At 34.4% G+C, this 21,806-nt stretch overlaps 1 protein-coding gene across 1 annotated transcript in view; it reads left to right on the top strand.

Annotated features, from left to right (window-relative positions):
- The first annotated feature begins 8,008 nt into the window (after positions 1-8,008).
- The window catches only part of LOC131855497 (uncharacterized), a 30,459-nt gene continuing 16,661 nt past the window's right edge, over positions 8,009-21,806 (top strand). Inside the window, 10 exon segments of the mRNA XM_059206777.1 lie at positions 8,009-8,017; positions 8,361-8,503; positions 10,116-10,350; positions 11,941-12,283; positions 14,044-14,129; positions 15,041-15,188; positions 16,501-16,647; positions 18,021-18,107; positions 19,130-19,221; positions 20,265-20,334. Coding sequence (XP_059062760.1) covers positions 8,009-8,017; positions 8,361-8,503; positions 10,116-10,350; positions 11,941-12,283; positions 14,044-14,129; positions 15,041-15,188; positions 16,501-16,647; positions 18,021-18,107; positions 19,130-19,221; positions 20,265-20,334 — 1,360 coding nt within the window.

Genomic DNA, 21,806 nt, shown 5'->3' with positions numbered 1-21,806 from the left:
CAGTTATTAAATAAGTAGTAATTATAACAATAATGGGTACAGACATACAGAAGTATTTATTACTATATATCGCATATACCTAATACAATATTTGAATAACTAATACATTACAAATGTTAGAAAATATACCCTAAAGTTATAGCTCTAAAGTCTAATTTAAAAATATATAATTATTTGATGTGTTATATATCAGTTTTATAATTATGTTGGTACAATATCCACAACATAATTTTACTCAACTAAATATCAAATATACTCAACAAAAGTATCACGAAACAAAACAATGGTGCCGCTCAGTGTTGCCAGATGATCATCATTTACCCCTAAATATTGCTCAAAAACTCCCCAAAAATCATGCACTATCCAAATGCTACCAATTTGCTAACCAAATTCATTAAAAATCTCTTCCATATAATTGATCTTCGTCTCATGTGGAGCGGGGGACCTCCAGCTTCTATTCCCCTATATTTGAGAATTTTATTCCCCTACATTTGGGAATTCCCCCCATCTGGCAACACTAGTACGGGCGGCGAGAATAGCTACTACCAAACTAACTTACTAAAACTAAACTCAATTAAAACTCATCCAACGTGATGCAATTCTTGGCATGACTTTTAATTGATGAAATCTCAATCTGACACAAATAAACGGTAAATTTTAATTACCAATTTGTCGTAAAAACGTACTTGAGAAAAAAAAATATTTACAATTTTTATTTCGTGTATTCCTATACCTGATTTCTGTAGTTCTAATCTTGTTTTATGGGGATATTAAACTATCATATATTGCAGACTCAATTCCTTAATATTATTAGACCTGAAAAAAATTGTGTTCCACAAATGATATTATATGTATGATAGTGTAATGATTCCTGTAAATGAAATGAAATGGTGACCGTCGACTAAAAACTTATGTCCGAGATTAACAAATTGGAGTATCAGACCTTAAAGACAAAGTGACATTCTGTTATATAAGTAGGTTAAAAAATGTTTGAGATTGACTTGACACATATCAATCTCATACACAGCATAATTATCATACATACATCATATATACATACACTTATACATGTGAAATGTTTATACCAATAAACCTACGAATATCCTGAAAATAATATATGATGTACATATGTTATACATACAAAGTTTCCCCTTGAATCATTATTTATAGTTAATAACTACATTAAAATCCGTTGCGTATGTTAACTTGAAAAGAATTTATTAGTTAGTTAGTAATTAGTTTATATATGAAAGGGGGCAAAAAGTACTATATATGTGTAACTATGTAGTATTTTTTGGCCCTTCTGATTGAAACCCCGTTCAAATTCAAAAGGGGATCGAAATTACGACGGCCTGTCCCTAGGTTCAGACCCCTAACGATATCCTCAGGCTGGCGTATTCGTTGGCGGGAGTTGGCCTGCAGCCGCTCCAAAAGTCCTTCCTTTGGTTGTGCCATCTGCACTCCGTCAAGCCTCTCCGATTGATCCCCCGTCCAATTCTAACGGGGATCGATATTACGACGGCCTGAGCCGAGGTTCGAACCCCTAGCAGTGCCCTCAGACTAAAGTCGTATCCGTCAGGCGGGAGTTGGCCTTCAGCCGCTCCATAAGTCCTTCCTTTAGTTTGTAGTGCCATCTGCACTCGCCCCCTATCGTCTGTTGTAACTGTAAAGACCAGCTAGAACAGCTTTAGAATGGTTAATATATATATATATATATATTTGTGTAACATGTAAAATTTGGTATAAATATATTACATATATATGTTTTATGTTTGATGGAAACTAGAAACAACATGTTAGAATGTTACTTTATTAAAGTAAATTGGAATTGTATGGAAGTACGCGTATGTAAATTGGTTGTATGAAAGCGGAGTGGCGATGTTCATTTGTAAATAGTAAGTACATATACCTAGTTTGTTGTTTTATATCTTTTTAGGTTTACTGTAAAGTTTAGACTACGGAAATATTTATACGATAGATCGCTGCACACGATACGCGGAGATGTAAAGTTGTATAGAAAATAAACATGTTTTTTTATTGACCTAGTATTATTTTGGAGATTTATTCGCGGCCCAGTGGTTTACTACCTGTCTTCGAAACTAAAGGACGTGGCTTCAAATGTGGTCGACACAAAAATTCTTTCATTTTATGACGGAGAATTATTAACATCCCGGTGATGGATACACCGGTAACAATCTAAATTACCAGTGAGAGGATGGCTCTAGATTACACTCCAGTTACTTTGGTATCTAAATACTCCGTGAAATGTAAACGTATATTCATATATTATATACTATAACAAGCTACTCGCTCCGGCTTCGCCCAGGTGTACATGTATTATACATATTAACCTTCCTCTTGAATTACTCTATATATTAAAAAACCGATTCAAAACCCGTTGCGTAGTTTTAAAGATTTAAGCATACATATGGACGGACAGACAGGAACAGCAACTTTGTTTTATACTATGTAATGATAATGATGTTGACAATTATCAACGACTGACTACCCCCATACAGTCTATATTTGAAAGGTACTTGACTCTTCTTAATTTAAAATAATAGACAAATTTACATATTTTTTTATTTGTTTTTATAATGGAAGGGATGCATCAATCGGCTCTAGCGATTTACACTAACGGGACACCAGTACAGGATGATGGGATGTACATAAAGTCAGGTCGGTTAACACATTTCGCCATTTCACGATCACGAGCATGGAGCTCAATCTGACATGGTACAGTGCTAGAAATGGTGAAAACGTTACTAAAAATAATAACTAGAATTCTAGGAAATTGCAAAGACTAAAGGTAACATGTAGAAAGTATGATGTAACAGATGTTCAAATAAACAGGCACACGAAATCACAGGCATAGTCAGGTTAAAGTAATGTCTACAAGCTGACCCACGATACTTCGTCTGCATCACACATGCTTGATATGTATCATTATATTTCTCCCAATTTAATTACTATCTTTTTAAATTATATAGTCTGTGTTATTCTAATGTATAGTCTATAGGTACTAATGTAAAGTTACATCAAAATCAATTCAACTATTACGTAATCAGATTTATTACAATTATTTACCCCCCCCCCCCCCCTCCCCCTTGTTAGCAAAAGTAACTTTTATCCCCTCCCCCATGATTACATTTTGTCAATTTTTATAGCAAAGACAATATGAGGGTTGCCATTTTCGTAAAAAGTAAATACCTACCTTAAAGCAAAGACCCCCCCCCCCCCATAGTGCTTACGTAATACTTGAACGCCCCCCCACCCGTAGTATTTGCGTGAGAGTAACATCATCCATACTCACAAACTTTCGCATTTATAATATTAGTCAGATGGCTGGATTCATGTCCCTCATGACCCACCAGGCAAATAATCACTACATTTAGAACACAAATAAACTATTTGACAGTTGCTGTTACAATTACAAAGTTATACGGTTTGGAGTTGAAATGGTCATACTATTTGCTAAATAAATAGTAAAATAAACAGTATAATTTAATTTGTTTCAAAATAAAACTTTCAGAAGCTATATCATACATATAAGCTAAAATTCGATGGATGAATAGAGGTGATCGATGTTTTTAGAGTGATGTCAAATCTTCGATATATATATAGAAATATCGATGTTTCGATATTATGGAAATATCGATGATTATATCAAGGTTTGGTTATTAAAACGGATTCAATACTTAAAAACCAAAAGATCAATCGAAACCCAAAATTAAATCATATCAAATAGACAAACTGAAAACATCAACTTTTTATCGATATTTATCGTATTCGATACTCATAGACCTATGTCAACATCGATATTTCTCTAATATCGAAGAATAATCTCTATTTACAAATAACGATCGGTCCCATTTGTCACCACCATTATTGTCATTTCTTACTAGAATTGAAAATATTTATAAAATAGTTATAATTAAATTAAAACCCAATTTTCCAAAGTTCCAAATACTTAGTAAAATCTCTTTTTTTTACTCTTTTATAGCCATGGGTACTAGCTCTTTTATTTGAATGATCATAATTTAGGGAATAGTGTTGCAAGTTTATATTTTTCCTTATCAATAGTGGTATAATTGTATTGTTTGCATTAAATATAAATTACAAAATAATTAATAATTAGTTTCAATTAATTTCCCCTACATATTTAATTAACAGGTCATGAACAGGTTATAAACAGGTCCTTAGGTAGCTCTATTATAGGGTTCATCTATTATTTTAAATAAATAGTGAATACAAAATACTAGACTCCAAATTTCCGCAGTGTCTCAAAACGAAGGTTTACGACCAATGTGTGTTGCCAGTGATGACTTACGGAACAGAGACGTGGTCGCTAACTATGGGCTCCATCAACAAGCTCAGAGTCACTCAGAGAGCAATGGAGAGGGCTATGCTCGGAGTTACTCTGCGTGATCGAATCAGAAATGAGGAGATCCGCAGAAGAACCAGAGTGACCGACATAGCCCGAAGAATTGCGACTTTGAAGTGGCAATGGGCAGGGCACATAGCTCGTAGGACAGATGGCCGTTGGGGCAGTAAAGTCCTCGAGTGGCGACCACTGACCGGAAGACGCAGCGTGGGAAGGACTCCAGCAAGGTGGACCGACGATCTGGTCAAGATCGCGGGAAGGCATTGGATGCGAGCAGCGCAGGACCGATCGTCGTGGAGATCTTTGGGGGAGGCCTATGTCCAGCAGTGGACGTCTTCCGGGCTGCGATGATGATGATGATGATGACAAAATACTATGTAATTTTTACGTTATAGTTTAAACTAAGATTAAAATAATGCAAACTAAATATCTAGTTTTCTAGTAGTTATATAGAAAAGTATGATGATATGTGACAATTAAAAAATATTTGTTGTATACTGAAAATATATTGTTGTTTAATCATTTATCACCAAATATTTAAACAATTAATACCGAAATATTTAAACAATTACAGCATTTTATTTTCATTCGTTTAATTCTATTTTATCGATTTTATACAATAATAATGCACCTACTCTGGTCTACAAATATGTGTCTTTAGGAAATCTAAAGACACATATTTGAAAAAGGTATAAATGTATGTAAATTTTTATTATTTATAATTTATAGTTGACCTTTTAGAATTCAATTAATGTTTAGAATAATAATTATATTGATATTTTATTTTATGATACGTTTTTTAAGACCATAGATAAATAATACTGGGAATTTATTCCTGTGAAATGGCAACATTGAGTAAAAAATTTAATACGTAATGGTGGCTGCATGTGTGTCGAAATCATTGCTGACAACTTATTTATTTAAAACATTGGAAAACATTCAGAAAATAATTTCTATACCAATCTAAGCATATTACAGGTAAACTTAGTGAGATAAATATTTTTATTTCAACATTTAGTTGATAGTTATATACTTTCGTGCATGAAAATGGCTGCCATTGGAGTGGAAACTTCATATTATAGTCGTATTTCTTCTCAAAATAAGAATTGGAGTAGTTTTGTATTAGTAAGTATAGTGACAAATTCTCTATTGATAAGGATGTAAACAAATCAGCTGTCAACAGTCACTTGGTTTGGATCTAAAAATATATTTGGATCGATTTTAAATCAAGTAGGTAATCTAAAAATCAATCTTTAGTGGGTATATGATAATAATTGAAGTATTTTGTTTGTTTCTAATTTGTAAGTATGATTTTATTGTCACTCCGGCATCGTCCGGCTGCTCAAAACGTGAGTTTGTATATCTATATACAAATAAATAAATTTTAATTGAAATGTCTGTTTGTAATTCAATTTAACAGTTGTTCATTAACTGCATAAGAAAGTGTATGGTACTTATATAATGCAAAATTGTAAAAAAATTCTCTGTATGTTTATTGTTGTTAATCTCTGAAACGGCTGGTCCGATTTTGACGGGACTTTCACACACAGAAAGATATTGTTTTAGAGAGAAACTGAAACTGCTACAGTTTCGAATTTTTATTTATTTTAATTATAACAAAAGTTAATAAGGATGAAATTGCGGTGCTATTAAGATATATTTACATGCCCTGTGTTACTCTGGAATAACGTCTTTCAAATCGTGAATTTCTCAAATTAGTACAATAGTTCAAAGTTAACTGTAGATATTAAATATTTAACACATCAGAATCATGTTTTAACGTGAATAATCATATTCTTACTTAATTAATACATATTTACTAGCTACTCGCCCCGGCTACGCACATGTGTACATGTATTATACATATAAACCTTCCTCTTGAATCACTATCTATTAAAAAAATAGCTTCAAAATATGTTGAGTAGTTTTAAAGATTTAAGGATACAGTGACAGTGACTCTACTATGTAATGATATACCTTACATAAAATTGAGTGCAGGCTAGGCTGACTTGTAGATTATACTTGTGAATTAACAGTTTGTGTTCACACAAAAACATAAATATGTAATGCTGAAAACAGAGCTACCGCCAGATTCTCTCCTTCTTGTGGTGAGTCCTCTTTCTGAATGAGTAGTAAAATAACATATATAACTTCAAAAATTTGTTCTGTGTTTGTGTACGCTCATAAAAGGAATTTAGTAAATAGATCCCTCGCAGTTGGTAAATATTTGATTGTTTATTATTTTTAAGAATTATACCGATTAGTTTGTAATAATGGGGTTGACATGTCTGAAAACAAAAACCTCAAAATAAATGTAATCTACATTGTAGTTGTAGTAAATGTAGATTAAAAAAAAAACTTTAAAAGTGCTTATCTTAATTTTATTTTATTTTATAACAATAATTGTATGTTTTTCATTGTTACCCTCAATATAACTTTTTATCAAAAAAACCCTACTAACTACTACAAGCATTCATATTAAAAACATGTTTCTAAAATCTAAATGTGTTTTAATCCATAATATACTACCTGTTGCAAACATTGTTTTGCCATATAAATTAAAATCGCTATTATAAATATGGGTTGATGCTAGAAGGGTGAAAATTTAGAGTTGTATGTATTTTTTAATGACACATAATAAAAAATTTTACCCAAAAATTAAAAATTATGTTAGGGGTGGACAATCTTTATCACTTAGGGGTATGAAAAGTAAGTAGCCGATTCTCAGATGTACTAAATATGCATATAAAATTTCATAAACATCAGTCAAGCCGTTTTGGAGTATGGTAACTAACATTGTGACACAAGAATTTTATATAAGATTAAATAAAGATTATTTCAATTTCTATTACTGGTACTTTCAGAGATTAGCATGTACAAACAAACAAACTCTTCAGCTTTTTATAGTGGCATAGATTATTGTGTAATAATATAATTTGTTTCAGGATGAATACCAATTGTTTCATCTGCAATGTCTCGTCACAGGCATCGCCAAAAACAACTATAAATATATTCGACAACACAGTAAGTATTAAGTTTAGACTCATTTTCAATCCTCTAATAGTGAAAATGTGAATCAAGGAAGAGCTAACAAGAAGCTTTTACTGTAAATATGAGTATGGTTGTTTGTATCGGTCTGGATTTTTTTTATGTATATTATATCAGTTGTCTTGAACCCATAACAAGCTCTGCTTAGCTTGGGACTAGATGGTGCTGTGTGAATTGTCCTGAGATATTATCTATACATATAAATAAAATTGGAGTGGCTGTTTATAATATTGAAATAACCGTTTTTTACTACATGCATATGAATATAATTACGGTAACTACACAAAAATAACATTTATTACAATTTTTGTAATTTTTTTTTGTAAAAATTATTAATTCCTGGATTTAACAGTCCATGAAGCTCGCATAATTTTATATTTTTATTAAATGAGAGGGACTGACTGATAATCAGCGCTGTGCAGCGTACCTGTAAACGTTACGTTCACAGCATCAGCTGAGTCAGCCCCTATTGTCCAGAATACGCAGTGTGAGGTACTACTGTTGCTATTTTATACGTAGTTTAAGAGGTCCTTTTTTTTTTATAGTTTTTGTTCAACAAAAAGTGTACGAACTCAAATGTATACTGTTTGTTGTATCTTTTGTTCTGGCAATAAATATTATTAAGACGTTGTGTGTATTGACCTGGAATAGAATAGAATAGAAAATCTATCATTCAAATAAACTTACATTGAAGCACTTTTGAATAGTCATTACATTTTTTTAATCTACCGCTCGTTCGGAAAGCTGTCTCATCGCAAGAACGAGCAAGAAATTTGCGTGTTGCTCTTTTAAATAATTTTATTATTACTTTACATTTTTAAGTTTAAGTGTGTGAATACAAACCACCAATTAGCACTAATTCATGGAGTATCATTATTATTATTACATGCCTTGTACCTTAATTAATTTTTTTTATTGACTCTTTCAGTGTGGACTACAATCTGGAAGGAAAGTACCTGATATATTAACGGAAGTCATAGAGAAACCAATCAAAGTAGATCATTTACATTCAAATGTCGTCTGCAAGAACTGTTATAAGATGTGTAGCGAGTATGACTCCATCCAGGTCAGGTGAGTGGTATGATGTGGTATGCAAGTGGTACGAACCACCACATTGTAAAATCACATGTGGAATGAACTGTCTGCCTACCTGCTGAGGTTTTCTCTAAAGACTACAGAATGGGGTTTTTCAAGAAGGGTATATTAAGGTTTTTTTTATGGATGATAATGGAATGGCGTATCCACCTGCGCTAACGGTTTACGCTGGCGGGACGGAAGGCCTCTAACAAGGACCGACGATCTGGTCAAGATCGCTGGAAGGCGATGAATCGAGCAGCGCAGGACCGATCGTCGTGGAGATCTTTGGAGGCCTTTTTTCAGCAGTTGACGTCTTACGGACTGGAATGAATGAATGAATGAAGACAGTCATGAATGTTATAAGTTAAAGAGGCTTTTTTAATTGATGATAATGGAATGGTGCACCCTCCTGCGCTAACGATTTACGCTGGCGGGGCACCAGTGGAGATATGGATGATAAGATGCATATGAGGTCAGGTCAGTTAGCCCATCGTGACAAATTCACAAAGAATTTATCACGATGGTTTCCAGGGGGAACCGCATGGAGGTCAACTTGACATGGTACATTGCTAGCAATAAGATCATCAATCCACTTTCCTAACAATTCCCTTTCCCCCCAGTATATTATGACGACCTCGGTGGTCTAGTGGTTTAGCACTCCGCTTTACGTCCGATGGTCGCGGGTTTGATTCCTCGCACGGCACAAACATTTGTATTCATGAGTATGATTGTTTGTATCGGTCTGGGTGTTTTCTATGTATAATATGTATATATTTACGAAAAAAATATATATATTTTTTTCGTAAATATATATATCTATGTATTTGTATCAGTTGTCTAGTACCCATAACACAAGCTTTAGCTAGCTTAACTTGGGTCTATATGGCGCTGTGTGAATTGTATTGAGATTATTATTATTATTATTATATTAAGGTTTCTTAAGGGTCAGCAACGAGCACGTGACACGGTAACCATTTACCATCAAATGGGCCGTACACTTGTTAACCACCAATGTGGTATAAAAAGAATCACCTTCCAGTAATGGTATTTCCGAACCGATACGATATTGAAACCTTCAATAAGAGCCTATTTCTTTTTAAAACGCAACTATCTCGGGTATCAGGGGTCGGCCCTGTGCTATAAAAAAAATGCTTGCATAAATAGATAGACATATAGGTAATGGGTATTTAGTACATAGAGGTTTCTATGTTGATTGTCCCATGCCCAATCCTTGTTAATGTATATATACTCAGAACTAATACTGTTGGCCACAGCTGGTACAGACTTTAGGGATCAAGTGCAGATGGCGCTCCAAACCGCGGAAGGACTTATGGAACGTCTGATGGGTACGATTTTAGTCTAAGGGCATCGCTAGGGGTTCGAGCCTCGGCTCAGGTAACTTCGATCACTTCGTTTAAATTGGACGGGGTATCGATCGGAGGTGGGTATTTAGAAGAGCAACACGCAAGTTTCTTGCTCATTCTTCTTGTGATGAGTCTGCGGTCTGAATGAGTGGTAGAATAAAAAAATAGGATTATTCAAAAGTGCTTATTTTAAGTATATTTGAATACAGATTATTTCATAAAATGAATATTATTATTTTCAGATTAAATGTAATAAAATCAAATTTACTAAAAGATTTCAAGAATACACTGGAGAAAGTTGACCTAGCATATGACACGTATGGAAATTCACAAATCTCGATCAGACAACCCAAAGTGAAATATGAAGAGAGGAGAATTATTGTCCCAGCATCCAAGCTTCAGCCGTTACCGGCCGATTTCGTTTTAGATGTTAGCAAAATGGCGTCAGTTTCGAAATGTCTACCTAACAGGCTGAAGGTAACCTAACCTAACCTAACAGGCTGAAGTTATTTTATTTTTTTACAGTTAAGACGACGACGCTGGTCCAGTTCCGGAGACAATTAAATTTCCACCGTAAAGAGACAAATTATATTTAACATTGTCCCAATTTTCTTTTCTTTAATATAAATAAAATTCTGTTAACATGATAATTCATTGCATTACGTAGTTATATATCATTTTCTATTTAGTTTACTTTTTATTATATAACCTTACCTAGCTATCTAGCGTATATTGAATGCGTCTATATAATTTAGCTTTTAGGCATACATAGTGTTGGATTACAATCCAGTTCTGTACCGAACTACTCGCTACTATTATATTATTATATTGACTGTAATCTGTTTTGTATGCTAATAAATAAATAAATAAATAAATTAGAGTCAAATGATAGGGGTATGTAATAATAATAATAATAAATCCATTTATTTCCAACATCAGTATAGTAATATAGTTACAGATTTATACATATTTATTATAATTGGCAATAGGGACAAACTCAGCTATTGCTGGACTGATGGGCGTCCAGCGCTGGTATTCAGTTTGTACCTCCGCAGGCGTACCTAATCACACGTGCTAGATGACCATACCATAACATAATGAAATAAAAATTTAACAAATTAATACATAAATAATAATATCCATACGGGTACACACGTGACATGTGACGTCTATCTAATATAATTTTCCTTAGAGAATTTTTAAATTTTAGCGGTATTGTGTGGTTTTTTTAATGGATGATAATGGAATGGTGCACGCATTTAATCCAATGATTTACTGTAGTATTTTTAATATAAATGTGCATTTTACAATATATATATTTTATATTGATGAATCATTTGAAATATATTTATTAAAATGAGTAATTTAGTTTATGATATGATATTTGAAGAAGATTTAAAAATACTGCAATGTCGGAAATTTTTCTGGAGCGTCTGCAAAAAGTTGAATGGCGGTGACATCCAGCTAATTCTGGTGCTGAATCTTTTAAAATAAAAAAATCAAAATTAAATAACGATATATTTCAAAACATCATCATCAAAAAAATCAAAATTAAATAACTGTTTGGGAAACTACTCTGCTACCAAAATGTTAGGGAAACGTCAGTCATTTACCTTTATGGTTCCGCGGATTTCTTGGGCTTCAGGGTCTCGAAGGTATCTTCGCTAGCTTTCCAGCTTCACAGTAGGTTAACACAGTTCTAATTTATTTTAATTCACAACACAATGCGCGCGCGCGTCAAGGCCGCTGTACAGTCGGTTTGTTACTAGTTAGGGAGGGGAAGGGAACGCGCGGGAACAGAAAACTAACGGACTCTAATATAATATAATATCTCTGCTTACGATGATACAGGGTAGATTTTGAACAATAATAATAACAAGATATAATCGTTAGATCACTTTGTCCAAGTAACACTATACATGATTCAATATTCTTAAGATATTATGTATTCATTCAAAATTGAAAAAAAAAAAAATTATTAATTAAAAAAAAAAATATTTCCCCTTAAGTAGTGAAATGGACTTCCGCAAAATATAATTTAAAGTCGTTTAAAATTTTTCTTTACAGGCTTTAACGACTGAATCGTCAACAGTAAACCTCAGAGTCACCGTCGGATCGTCTGTCCTCACGCAGTCCGTCAAAACCGTTATGAGCCCAATAATTAAGGAGATATCATCAGCGAAACCAACAGACACGTCGAACGTCATCGTGACAATGTTGCCAACGTTAAATCAAAACGTAGAGAAAATTAACAGCACCAAAAATCCAGTGTTAAGTTTTAATATTAACTCGTTACCGAAAGATTATTTAACTTCAGCCGTGCTGACGAAAATCAGTGGTAACGATAAGGAAACAAATAATTATGTTATAGAAGAAAATACAGATGGACAATCTATGGAAATTGATGAAGGTACTGTCACGATTGACTTCTTTACAGTTCGTAGCGGTGGGTGCAAACATTCGTATTCTTGAGTACGATTGTTTGTATCGGCGTGAGTGTTTTGTATGTATAATATGTGCTAGCTTTTGCCCGCGGCTTCGCTCGCGTTAATTTATCCCCTCAGGGGTGGAATTTGTCAAAATCCTTTCTTAGGGGATGCCTACGTCGTAGTAGCTTTATGCATGCAAAGTCTCAGCCCGACCGGTTTAAAATTTACAAAGTTTCATACAAACTTCCATCACCTATTTTATCCCCTTGGGGGTAGAATTAATCAAAATCCTTTCTTAGCGGATGCCTACGTCATAACATCTACCTGCATGCCAAATTTCAGCCCGATCCGTCCAGTGGTTTGGGCTGTGCGTTGATAGATCACTATGTCAGCTTTGAGTTATATATATTTTGATTTACAAAAAAACGAAGTATTTATACCAGTTGTCTAGTACCCATAACACAAGCTTTGCTTACCATGGGACTAGATGGCACTGTGTTAATTGTCCAGAGTTGTTTATTTAGGTATAATATGTATGTATTTACTCTGTGAGTTTGTATCCTTTTGATCTATCGAGTTGAGTTTCTTGTCAGTTCTTCTCATCTCGAAATCATTCCGAACTGACGGTAGATTTGACATATCATAAGAGTCTGTAATAGACCTACATAGATAAAGATATTTTGAATTTGAATTTGAATCTTGTAAAATGAATATTTTGTATTAATGTAAACGATTATTCTAGTATTATTTAGTATTTTCCCTCCATTGATTTAGCTCAGAATGACAAATTTAAAATTAGAGTATTCTGTGTTCTTTATTTTTAAGTTATAAAATACATGTAGCAGAGCTTGCATTATTATCATTACATAGTATAAAACAAAGTCACTGTAGCTGTCTGTCCGTCCCTATGGTATGCTTAAATCTTTAAACTACGCAACGGATTTTGACAATAGTTAGAGCAGTGATTTTTTTCAATGGCAAAAATTCGTTCTAGTAGCAAAAAAACTTGTATAGTAGGTAGGTAGGTAGTATGTTAAAAAGCTCCGTAACCATAACCGAAACTATCGGATATCCGATATAAAAAATATCCGTAACCGTAACTGAATCCGAAATAAAAGTTTCTGATAATATCGGATAGGGGCGGAGCCTAATTGAGACACGTTATGTAACCATTTTATTACCTATATGTATTTTACTTTTGAAATTCCTTAAAAAAATTATATTCGTAACCGAAATTATCCGAAACTAACGGATAATTCGGAATAATATCATATCCGCATCCGTATCCGGTATAATAATCATTCCTATATCCGAAACCTATCCGTATCTGATATTTCATATCCATAACATCCCTGATTAGAACAGAATACAATAATTAGACGGGACAGTCGTGGTAAATATTTAAGTAAAAGAAAGTTTTTGAAGTAAAAGAACATCAAAGCAAATTGTCTATTACTCGACTTTATATTATTTGTTATAGATCATCACTACATAGTATAAAACAAAGTCGCTGTCGCTGTCTGTCCCTATGTATGCTTAAATCTTTAAAACTACGCACCGGATTTTGAAGCGGTTTTTTTTAATAGATGACTGATTCAAGAGAAAGGTTTATATATATAATACATGTACATTGTACACCCATGCGAAGTCGGGGCGAGTAGCTAATACACTAATAAATTACCACATTTAACGTCTTTGACACTGCTACAAAAAGAAATTGTAATGTTTTAAAAATATATTATTTGTCATGTTGTAGACTGCTCGTTAGTTGTGCCGGTCACCACAGATGACAGTGGGAAGTTGGTGTTTGAAATTGATGCACTAAAGGTACGTATAATATTGTTATTAAGTAATTCTTTTATCTATATATATAAATAAAATTGGAGTGTCTGTTTGTAATATTGAAATAACCGTTTTTTACTACAAGCATGTGAATATAAATACCAAAATAACATTTTTTACAATTTTTATGTAGAGAGATTAGCCGGAACAAACAGACAGATAGTGTCTGTTTGATGATTTGTCGATTTTGATGGGACTTTTTTTGGCAGGTAGTTGATGTAATAAGGGGTAACTTAGGCTACTTTCATTGTAGAAAAATAAATTTAATTTCAGTCGTGGGTATATAATAAAATCGTAAATCCGTTTACCTGTTTATGTTAAGTGCGTAAATACGGTTGGAGGAATTAATAATAATAACCCTGGACAATTAACACAGCGCCATCTAGTCTCAAGTTAAGCAGAGTTTGTGTTATGGGTACTAGACAACTGATATAAATATTTTTTTTAGTAAATTCATACATAATATACATAGAAAACACTCGGACCAATCAAAAACAATCTCGGTGGCCTAGCAATTTAGTACATCACATTACTTCGATGGTCGCGGGTTTGATTCCTCGCACGTGTAAACATTTGTTCATGAGTATGTTTGTTTGTATCTCTCTGGGTGTTTTCTATGTAAATTATGTATGTATTTACAAAAAAAAATAAGGATTTACATCAGTTATCTAGTATCCATAACACAGGCTGTGCCTAGCTTGGGATTAGATGGTCAAGATCGCTGGAAGGCGTTGGATGCGAGTAGCACAGGACCGATCGTCGTGGAAATATTTGGGGGAGGCCTTTGTTCAGCAGTAATTGTCTTCCGGGCTGAGATTATGATGATGATTTACAAATTATGTATATTTAACACAAAAAAATATAAATAACCAAATTCTTATTCTATTTGATTACAGAACGCAAAAGAGAAGACAAAATCGAATTTTTTCGATATGGGGCTACTACTCTCGGACCCCAATGAGACCCCACAACCAGACGAGAAGGACAAGTTCATACTGGACAAGCTACACGTACTTAAAACTGATGATGAAGCCGATGGTGAACGTGAGTTTTTTTATAATCTAACCTAATCAGAAATAATTTATTAATGTAGGACATTTTAAGACGACCTCGGTGGTCCAGCGGTCTAGTGCACCGCTTTACGACCGATGGTCGCGGGTTCGATTCCTCGCACGGCACAAACATTTTTATTCATGAGGTCTGGGTGTTTTCCATATATATTATGTATGTATTTATAAAAAAAATCTATGTGTCTAGTACCCATAACACAAGCTTTAGCTAGCTTATCTTGGGTCTAGATGGCGCTGTGTGAATTGTCCTAAGATTATTATTATTATTATTTTAGCTGTTTATGAACGTAAAATTTTTAATATTAATATTTTTTCCCAACCGTCCAGTTCAGTATACAGATTGTACTGATCTGGCAAGGAATTCAACTTTTTTTTTTTGGTAGTTAGGTATCTGCAATCAGTATAAGCAGGTGAGTTGTTGGTAGTAGGCAAATATTCTCTTTAATTATCCTTGAGCTGGAGGAAAGATTTCTAGCTAGCTGAAACATGGGGACCTTGTCAAAGGAATTCAACTGAATTACTTTTTTTTATAGCCAGTTTAAGTTTATGATTATCATATAGTTATAAAAAATAAAATGACAAATAACACGTATTGGTAGACATTATTTGATTGTAAAATAACGCAAAAGAGTGATCGACGTCAAAATATTATAAACATTGAGGTTATATGCTACAACAATAGTCCCATTTGATGATAATAATAATCATGACCATCATCAGACGAGCTGGACAAGTTCATACTGGACAAGTCTACAGATAATAATAAATATAAATATTTGTTCTCGCCATTTTTAAACCGATTGACTGGTATGGTACCATTTCCCCTATCTCCATCCATCATTCTACGAGCAGTACATAAACCGAGGTCACCCGATTGGACTGCTAATTTATTAATGCTCCGACATTTTAAACGAATTCCTCGGTTTCACCAGTTTTAAAATTCAATATAAAATATAGCCCATGTGTCATTCTGATGTATGAGCTATATTACTGTAAAGTTTCATCAGAATCCGTTCAGTATTTTTTGCGTGAAAGAGTAACAAACATCTATACTTACAAACTTTTGCGTGTATTATTTGAAAAGAATATCGGTCATGGGTTCTTCTCATCTATATATAATATGTTAGATTTGACATATCATAAGAGTCTGTAATAGACCTACATGAATAAAGATATTTTGAATTGAATTGATTTTGAATATCATATTGATATGTAGAAATGTCATGTACATAATAATACATCGACAACAATTAGATGTTTTTTTTTTTAAATTGTCTCATTGATAGCAGAAACTTTGGTGATGGAAGACGAAGATGGTACGACCATCATCCGCATGGCGGCCGGACAGCGCGTGTTGTACGATGGCACGAAGTTCGTGGTCGCTGATGAGGATGAACAGCCGCACGACGGTCTCGAAGTAACAGACAGTCAAGGTATACATATATTTTAAACAGGGCTATGCGAGACAGTGCCCAGGGCCCTCAAGCTCAGGGAGCCCTCGAACCCATACCAGAAAATCTCAATCGATCTGAACTTTTGAAAATTTCTCCCATTTTCAAAATAAATATGACAGATTGCAACCCGACTAATCATGGCAACTCAGTTCAGAGAAATTTGAAAGTTATACCTTCGGAGTTACCCTAAATTCTTTCTGTGGGTTGGCAGTGTTGTCAATTTGACAGATATGTACGTTTTAGTAAAACTGTAATCTAGGGTCCCATTTTTTTGTTTGCCCCAGGGCCCTTGGTTACCTAACTACGCCACTGATTGTAAATTCGACTAATTTAATTAATTATTTTTTTAATTATAACACTTTATTGTATGAACAAATTTCAAAACAAAAAAAAACTAAGTACAAAAGGCGGTCTTATCGCTAATGCAATCTCTTACAGACAAACTTTGGAAAGAGAGTAGGTATTTACAAAAAAAAAAAAATAGAGTAGGTGGCGCATTAGTGGAAACATAAAAATTGTATACACTTAAATTATAGTACATACACAAATTTACATACATATGAATACATAATAATATAATATAATAATATAGTATACATCAAATAATATACATATAAACCATAACATCATACTAGTTAAAATGTCACAGGTAAACAACAGTGTAGAAGAAGGAAACATATTTACAAAGAGAGAAAATAGGATTTGACTAGATGCTTAAAAATGGCTGGGGCTAATTTAGTGATAAGGCCACCTTTTGGCACTTGAAGTTACAGGGTATTTTTATTAGAATAGAATAGAAATAATCAGTTTTGAAATAAACTTAATTTTATCTTCCTTATGAAGGAAGACTACTGGCCGAAGGGTGTGGTGTACCGGCGCTACCGTGGCAGGTTGCCGTGGTCAGTGCCGTGACCACAGAATCAATTTCAATATATTACTTTTATAATATTATATCATATGTATGTTCGTCTATAAGGTATTTATGACTAGCAGTACACGCGACTTCGTCCGCGTAGAATTTAACAAAAAAGTTTGAGAATTTTTCTAAAATAAAAGTAGCTTCAGCTACCTGCCAAAAAAAGTCCGGACAAAATCGGTCCAGCTATTTCAGAGATTAGCCGGAACAAACAGACAGACAGACAAAAATTGTAAAAAATGTTATTTTGGTGTATGTACCATATTTATATTCATAAGCATGTAGTAAAAAATGATTATTTCGACATAATTGCTTGACAGCTGATATAGGCAAGAGTGAGATATCCACGCAAATATATTTATTCAAAAGTCGACTTTATAGGTTTTGGATGTGTATGTAATATATATATATATATATATTTTTTTTCTAATTTCAGACTCAAATGAGGAGTCCCAAATAGAGTTGCAGGTGTCTGGTGATGAGGAAACAGCCAACGCGATTATAGCCGCCGCGCGGGAACAAGGTCATATCATTGTTCTTTTCTGTTCTGTTCTCTAACTTCAATTCTGACCTGCAGAGCTATACTGTAAGCGTCAGGAGGAAAGGGGATGGTTAATAATGTAGACTACTTATTTTACTGCTAGCAATGTACAAAAACAATGGGCAGGGCACATAGCTCGTAGGACAGATGGCCGTTGGGGCAGTAAAGTCCTCGAGTGACGACCACGGACCGGAAGACGCAGCGTGGGAAGGCCTCCAGCAAGGTGGACCGACGATCTGGTCAAGATCGCGGGAAGGCATTGGATGCGAGCAGCGCAGGACCGATCGTCGTGGAGATCTTTGGGGGAGGCCTATGTCCAGCAGTGGACGTATTTTTTTTTTTTATCTTCCGGGCTGCGATGATGATGATGAATGTACCATGTCAGGTCGAACTCCACGCGTGGCGCGCTCCACTTCCTGGGAACCATCGTGATAAATTCTTGGTAAATTTGTCACGATTGGCAAGTATTATCATCAATCAAAAATTCTCTATTACCAACGATTATCTCATGTCCGAAGTAAGGCACGGTGCTAAATGGTCGAGGTCCGTTAAATGATCACAGAGTTATTAGTCACAATGGGACAAGTGACCTGACCTTATGCTCATCTTATCATCCTCCACTGGTGCCCCGCCAGCGTAAACCGTTAGCGCAGAAGAGTGCATCATTCCATTATAAATTCCCTATTACCAACAATTATCTCCTCCTTCAGTCGAAGTAAGATAGTCTGCTAAATCGTCAATCGTTTTATTTACAAAAAAAAAAGTAGTACCCATAACACAAGCTTTAGCTAGCTTATCTTGGGTCTAGGTGGCGCTGTGTGAATTGTCCTGAGATTATTATTATTATTATTATACATGAACATGAAACATACATAAAATCATGAATGCAAATGTCTGTCCCGTGCGAGAAATCGAACCCGCAACCATCGGAAGTGAAGCTGTGTGCTAAACAGCTAGACCATCGAGGCCATCTTGACTTTAAAGTTCTAAATTTTACGCTTCAGGTGGTGCATTCATAAAGGTGGAGTCTGGTGAGATGTATAGAGTGAAGTCAGTTCAGAGCAAGCCTGATACTGCTGACGATGATGATATGTTGGTGAGTGTACTATCACTTACTAGCTGTGCCCACTCAAGATGGGTGATGATATTAGGGTAGTGGCAGGAGTAATGTGGAACAGAGTAGCTCAAGAAAGAGAAGAATGGAAACGATTGGAGGAGACCTTTGGTGATTGGCAAACAGATCTGAAGAAATTAAAAAAGATTCAAGTAATAGTATAATTTTTTCGATTCTAAGTTTTAAAGTATTATGTTTGTTTTAAAATAATGTATAAGTTGATCTGAATGAAGGCTATAATAATAATAAAGCTGTGGCCGCGGTTTTTCCCGCGTGGAATACCACCAACATTTACAAAATTGACTCCTTACAAGTTGACCAGTATCATCACGAAACTCTGGCTTCTTATGATGCACTTGAATGAATATTTCTTCTTAAAAATATATTTTGTGGTTTCCGTAATAAACAAACTAATGGAAGGGTGCCAAGTGTTGACAGAAACATTACAAATGTTAGGTACATTGCAGACTTAATGCCTGACTGCATTATCTACCAGTCAACAGTCGTGTTGATTAGAGATGTGCTAACTCGTAATAAACATGACTCGAGTTAACTCGAGTTGACTCTAGTTACCTGGAATAAACATTTTTCGTTGTTTTTTTTTATTTTTCGAATAAATCTAATGTTTTTGGCCGCAGCTAGCCTTGAAAGCTTCACCGAACCATAGCGGGCGAGTAGAAATGGTACTTCAAAGCCGCGGAAGGACTTATGGAACCCTAATCATTTTAATAAGATTATATGAATCATATTAATGATAACATAACCGGACGAATATGCAAAAAAATTAATAATAACGATCTCGAATCAATATTGAAACATTTATGACGAGTGAAAATTGTATGATATGAAATGATTATGCACTCGCTCTTTTACTTTATACGTTCATTTACCAGTTGAATTTTTCAAACCCGAGTTGGGAGAATTCAACTCGAGTTAACTCGAGTTGACACATCTTTAGTGTTGATTTTGTGTGTGTTTGTATTATTTATGTATATGTATTAAGTGTGTATATATTTAATTTCCAGATACAAACAATGGTGGAAGAAGTGAATGGCCAGTACAAATGTTTGCTGTGCGCGAATAACAAAGACACTGGTAGGAAATCTATACTAATATTAAGAGTTTGTTTGTACGCTCTAATCTCAGGAACTACTAGTTCGAATTGAAAAATTATTCTTGTGTTGGATAGACCATTTGTCGAGGAAGGCTTTAAGCTATATAACATTACGCTACGACCAATAGGAGCGGAGATGTAATGAAAAATATTGCAAAAGGTGGGGAAATGAAAAGCAGACGAAGTTGCGCGGGTCAGCTAGTAGATTATATGAAGATACCTAAACAGACGACTTTTTACAGTCTAAAGTGTTTTTACAGTCGTCAAAAATTATTAATTTTTGAGATATTATAATGTAAATAGTTTTACATAGGATCTTTTTTGCACCAGTTATTACTCAATGAATACCACTGTCAAGGCCCTAAGGGATCTTCAATAGAAGCTGACTGTAGGTTTAAATATAATGTATTGCTAATATGAATTTATAAATTAATCGAATAAGAATGACGACGCGCGTCCTTGAAGCCTCTCGTGATGGCGTTCGCGTGAAGAGATCGCCGACCGACCACTGTGATGTGTTCCATCTGGTCCTACGGCTTTACTGCTTTTCATACTTCGCACAGCTTGTTTTACTTCTTCCATTCTTACTTCTCTGACTAAACCCACATTCACTCTTTCCTCTCCTATCGATTTATTCCATGAATTTTCTTCATTCATTAAGTTTTCAAAGTAATTTTTCCATCGATCTTTTATATCATCTTCTTTCATTAGAACCTTTCCTTTATCATCTTTTATACATTTTACATATACTCTATCGTTTGTATTCTTATCTCTCATTTTTGCTAGTCGAAAGAGCTGCTTTTGGCCTTCGGAAGTATCTAATGAGGCGTAGAGTCTATCTTGGAATTCGCAACCGCCGTTGCCGTTGCAACAGCTTTCTTTGCCCTCTTTTTGCATCCTAAATACACTTCCTTTTTTTTCGTCTTTTGTATTATTCTCTTTACAGCTCTTTTGCCATTCTTTAAACGCTCTTATCTTCTCTTTCAGTATTTGTTGCACACTTTCATTCCACCACCAAGTATCTTTCTCTATCATTTTCGTCCCTTTTGTTTCGCCAACAATATGTTTTGCTATACCTCTCATTCCATTAGCTATTACATTCCAACATTCGTTAATAGATTTTCCTTCCATATTATTCATTTCTATCATCATATCATTCAGTTGTTCCCTAAATTTCATTGCATTCTCATCCCTTTCGAGCATGTGCCATCTTATTTTTGGGGGCGGTCGGTTTTTTTTTTATTATACTGAACCCTAATTTTTGTATCAAGTACTAGTTAGTCTATGTTGTGATATCAGATCCTCACCCGGTAGGACCTTACAGTCTCTGACACAATTGATTTTATTTCTCCTGAGTAAGAAATAATCAATCTGTGTCTTATGGTGTCCACTTGTGTAGGTAATTAAATGATCCTGTTTCTTTTTAAACCTTGTATTGGTGATGGCCAAGTCA

The sequence above is a fragment of the Achroia grisella genome, unplaced genomic scaffold, assembly GCF_030625045.1.
Source record: "Achroia grisella isolate CSIRO2021 unplaced genomic scaffold, CSIRO_AGI_Agris_v1 utg1433, whole genome shotgun sequence".
Lineage (NCBI taxonomy): Eukaryota > Metazoa > Arthropoda > Insecta > Lepidoptera > Pyralidae > Achroia > Achroia grisella.
This window is presented reverse-complemented; position numbering and strand designations above follow the sequence as displayed.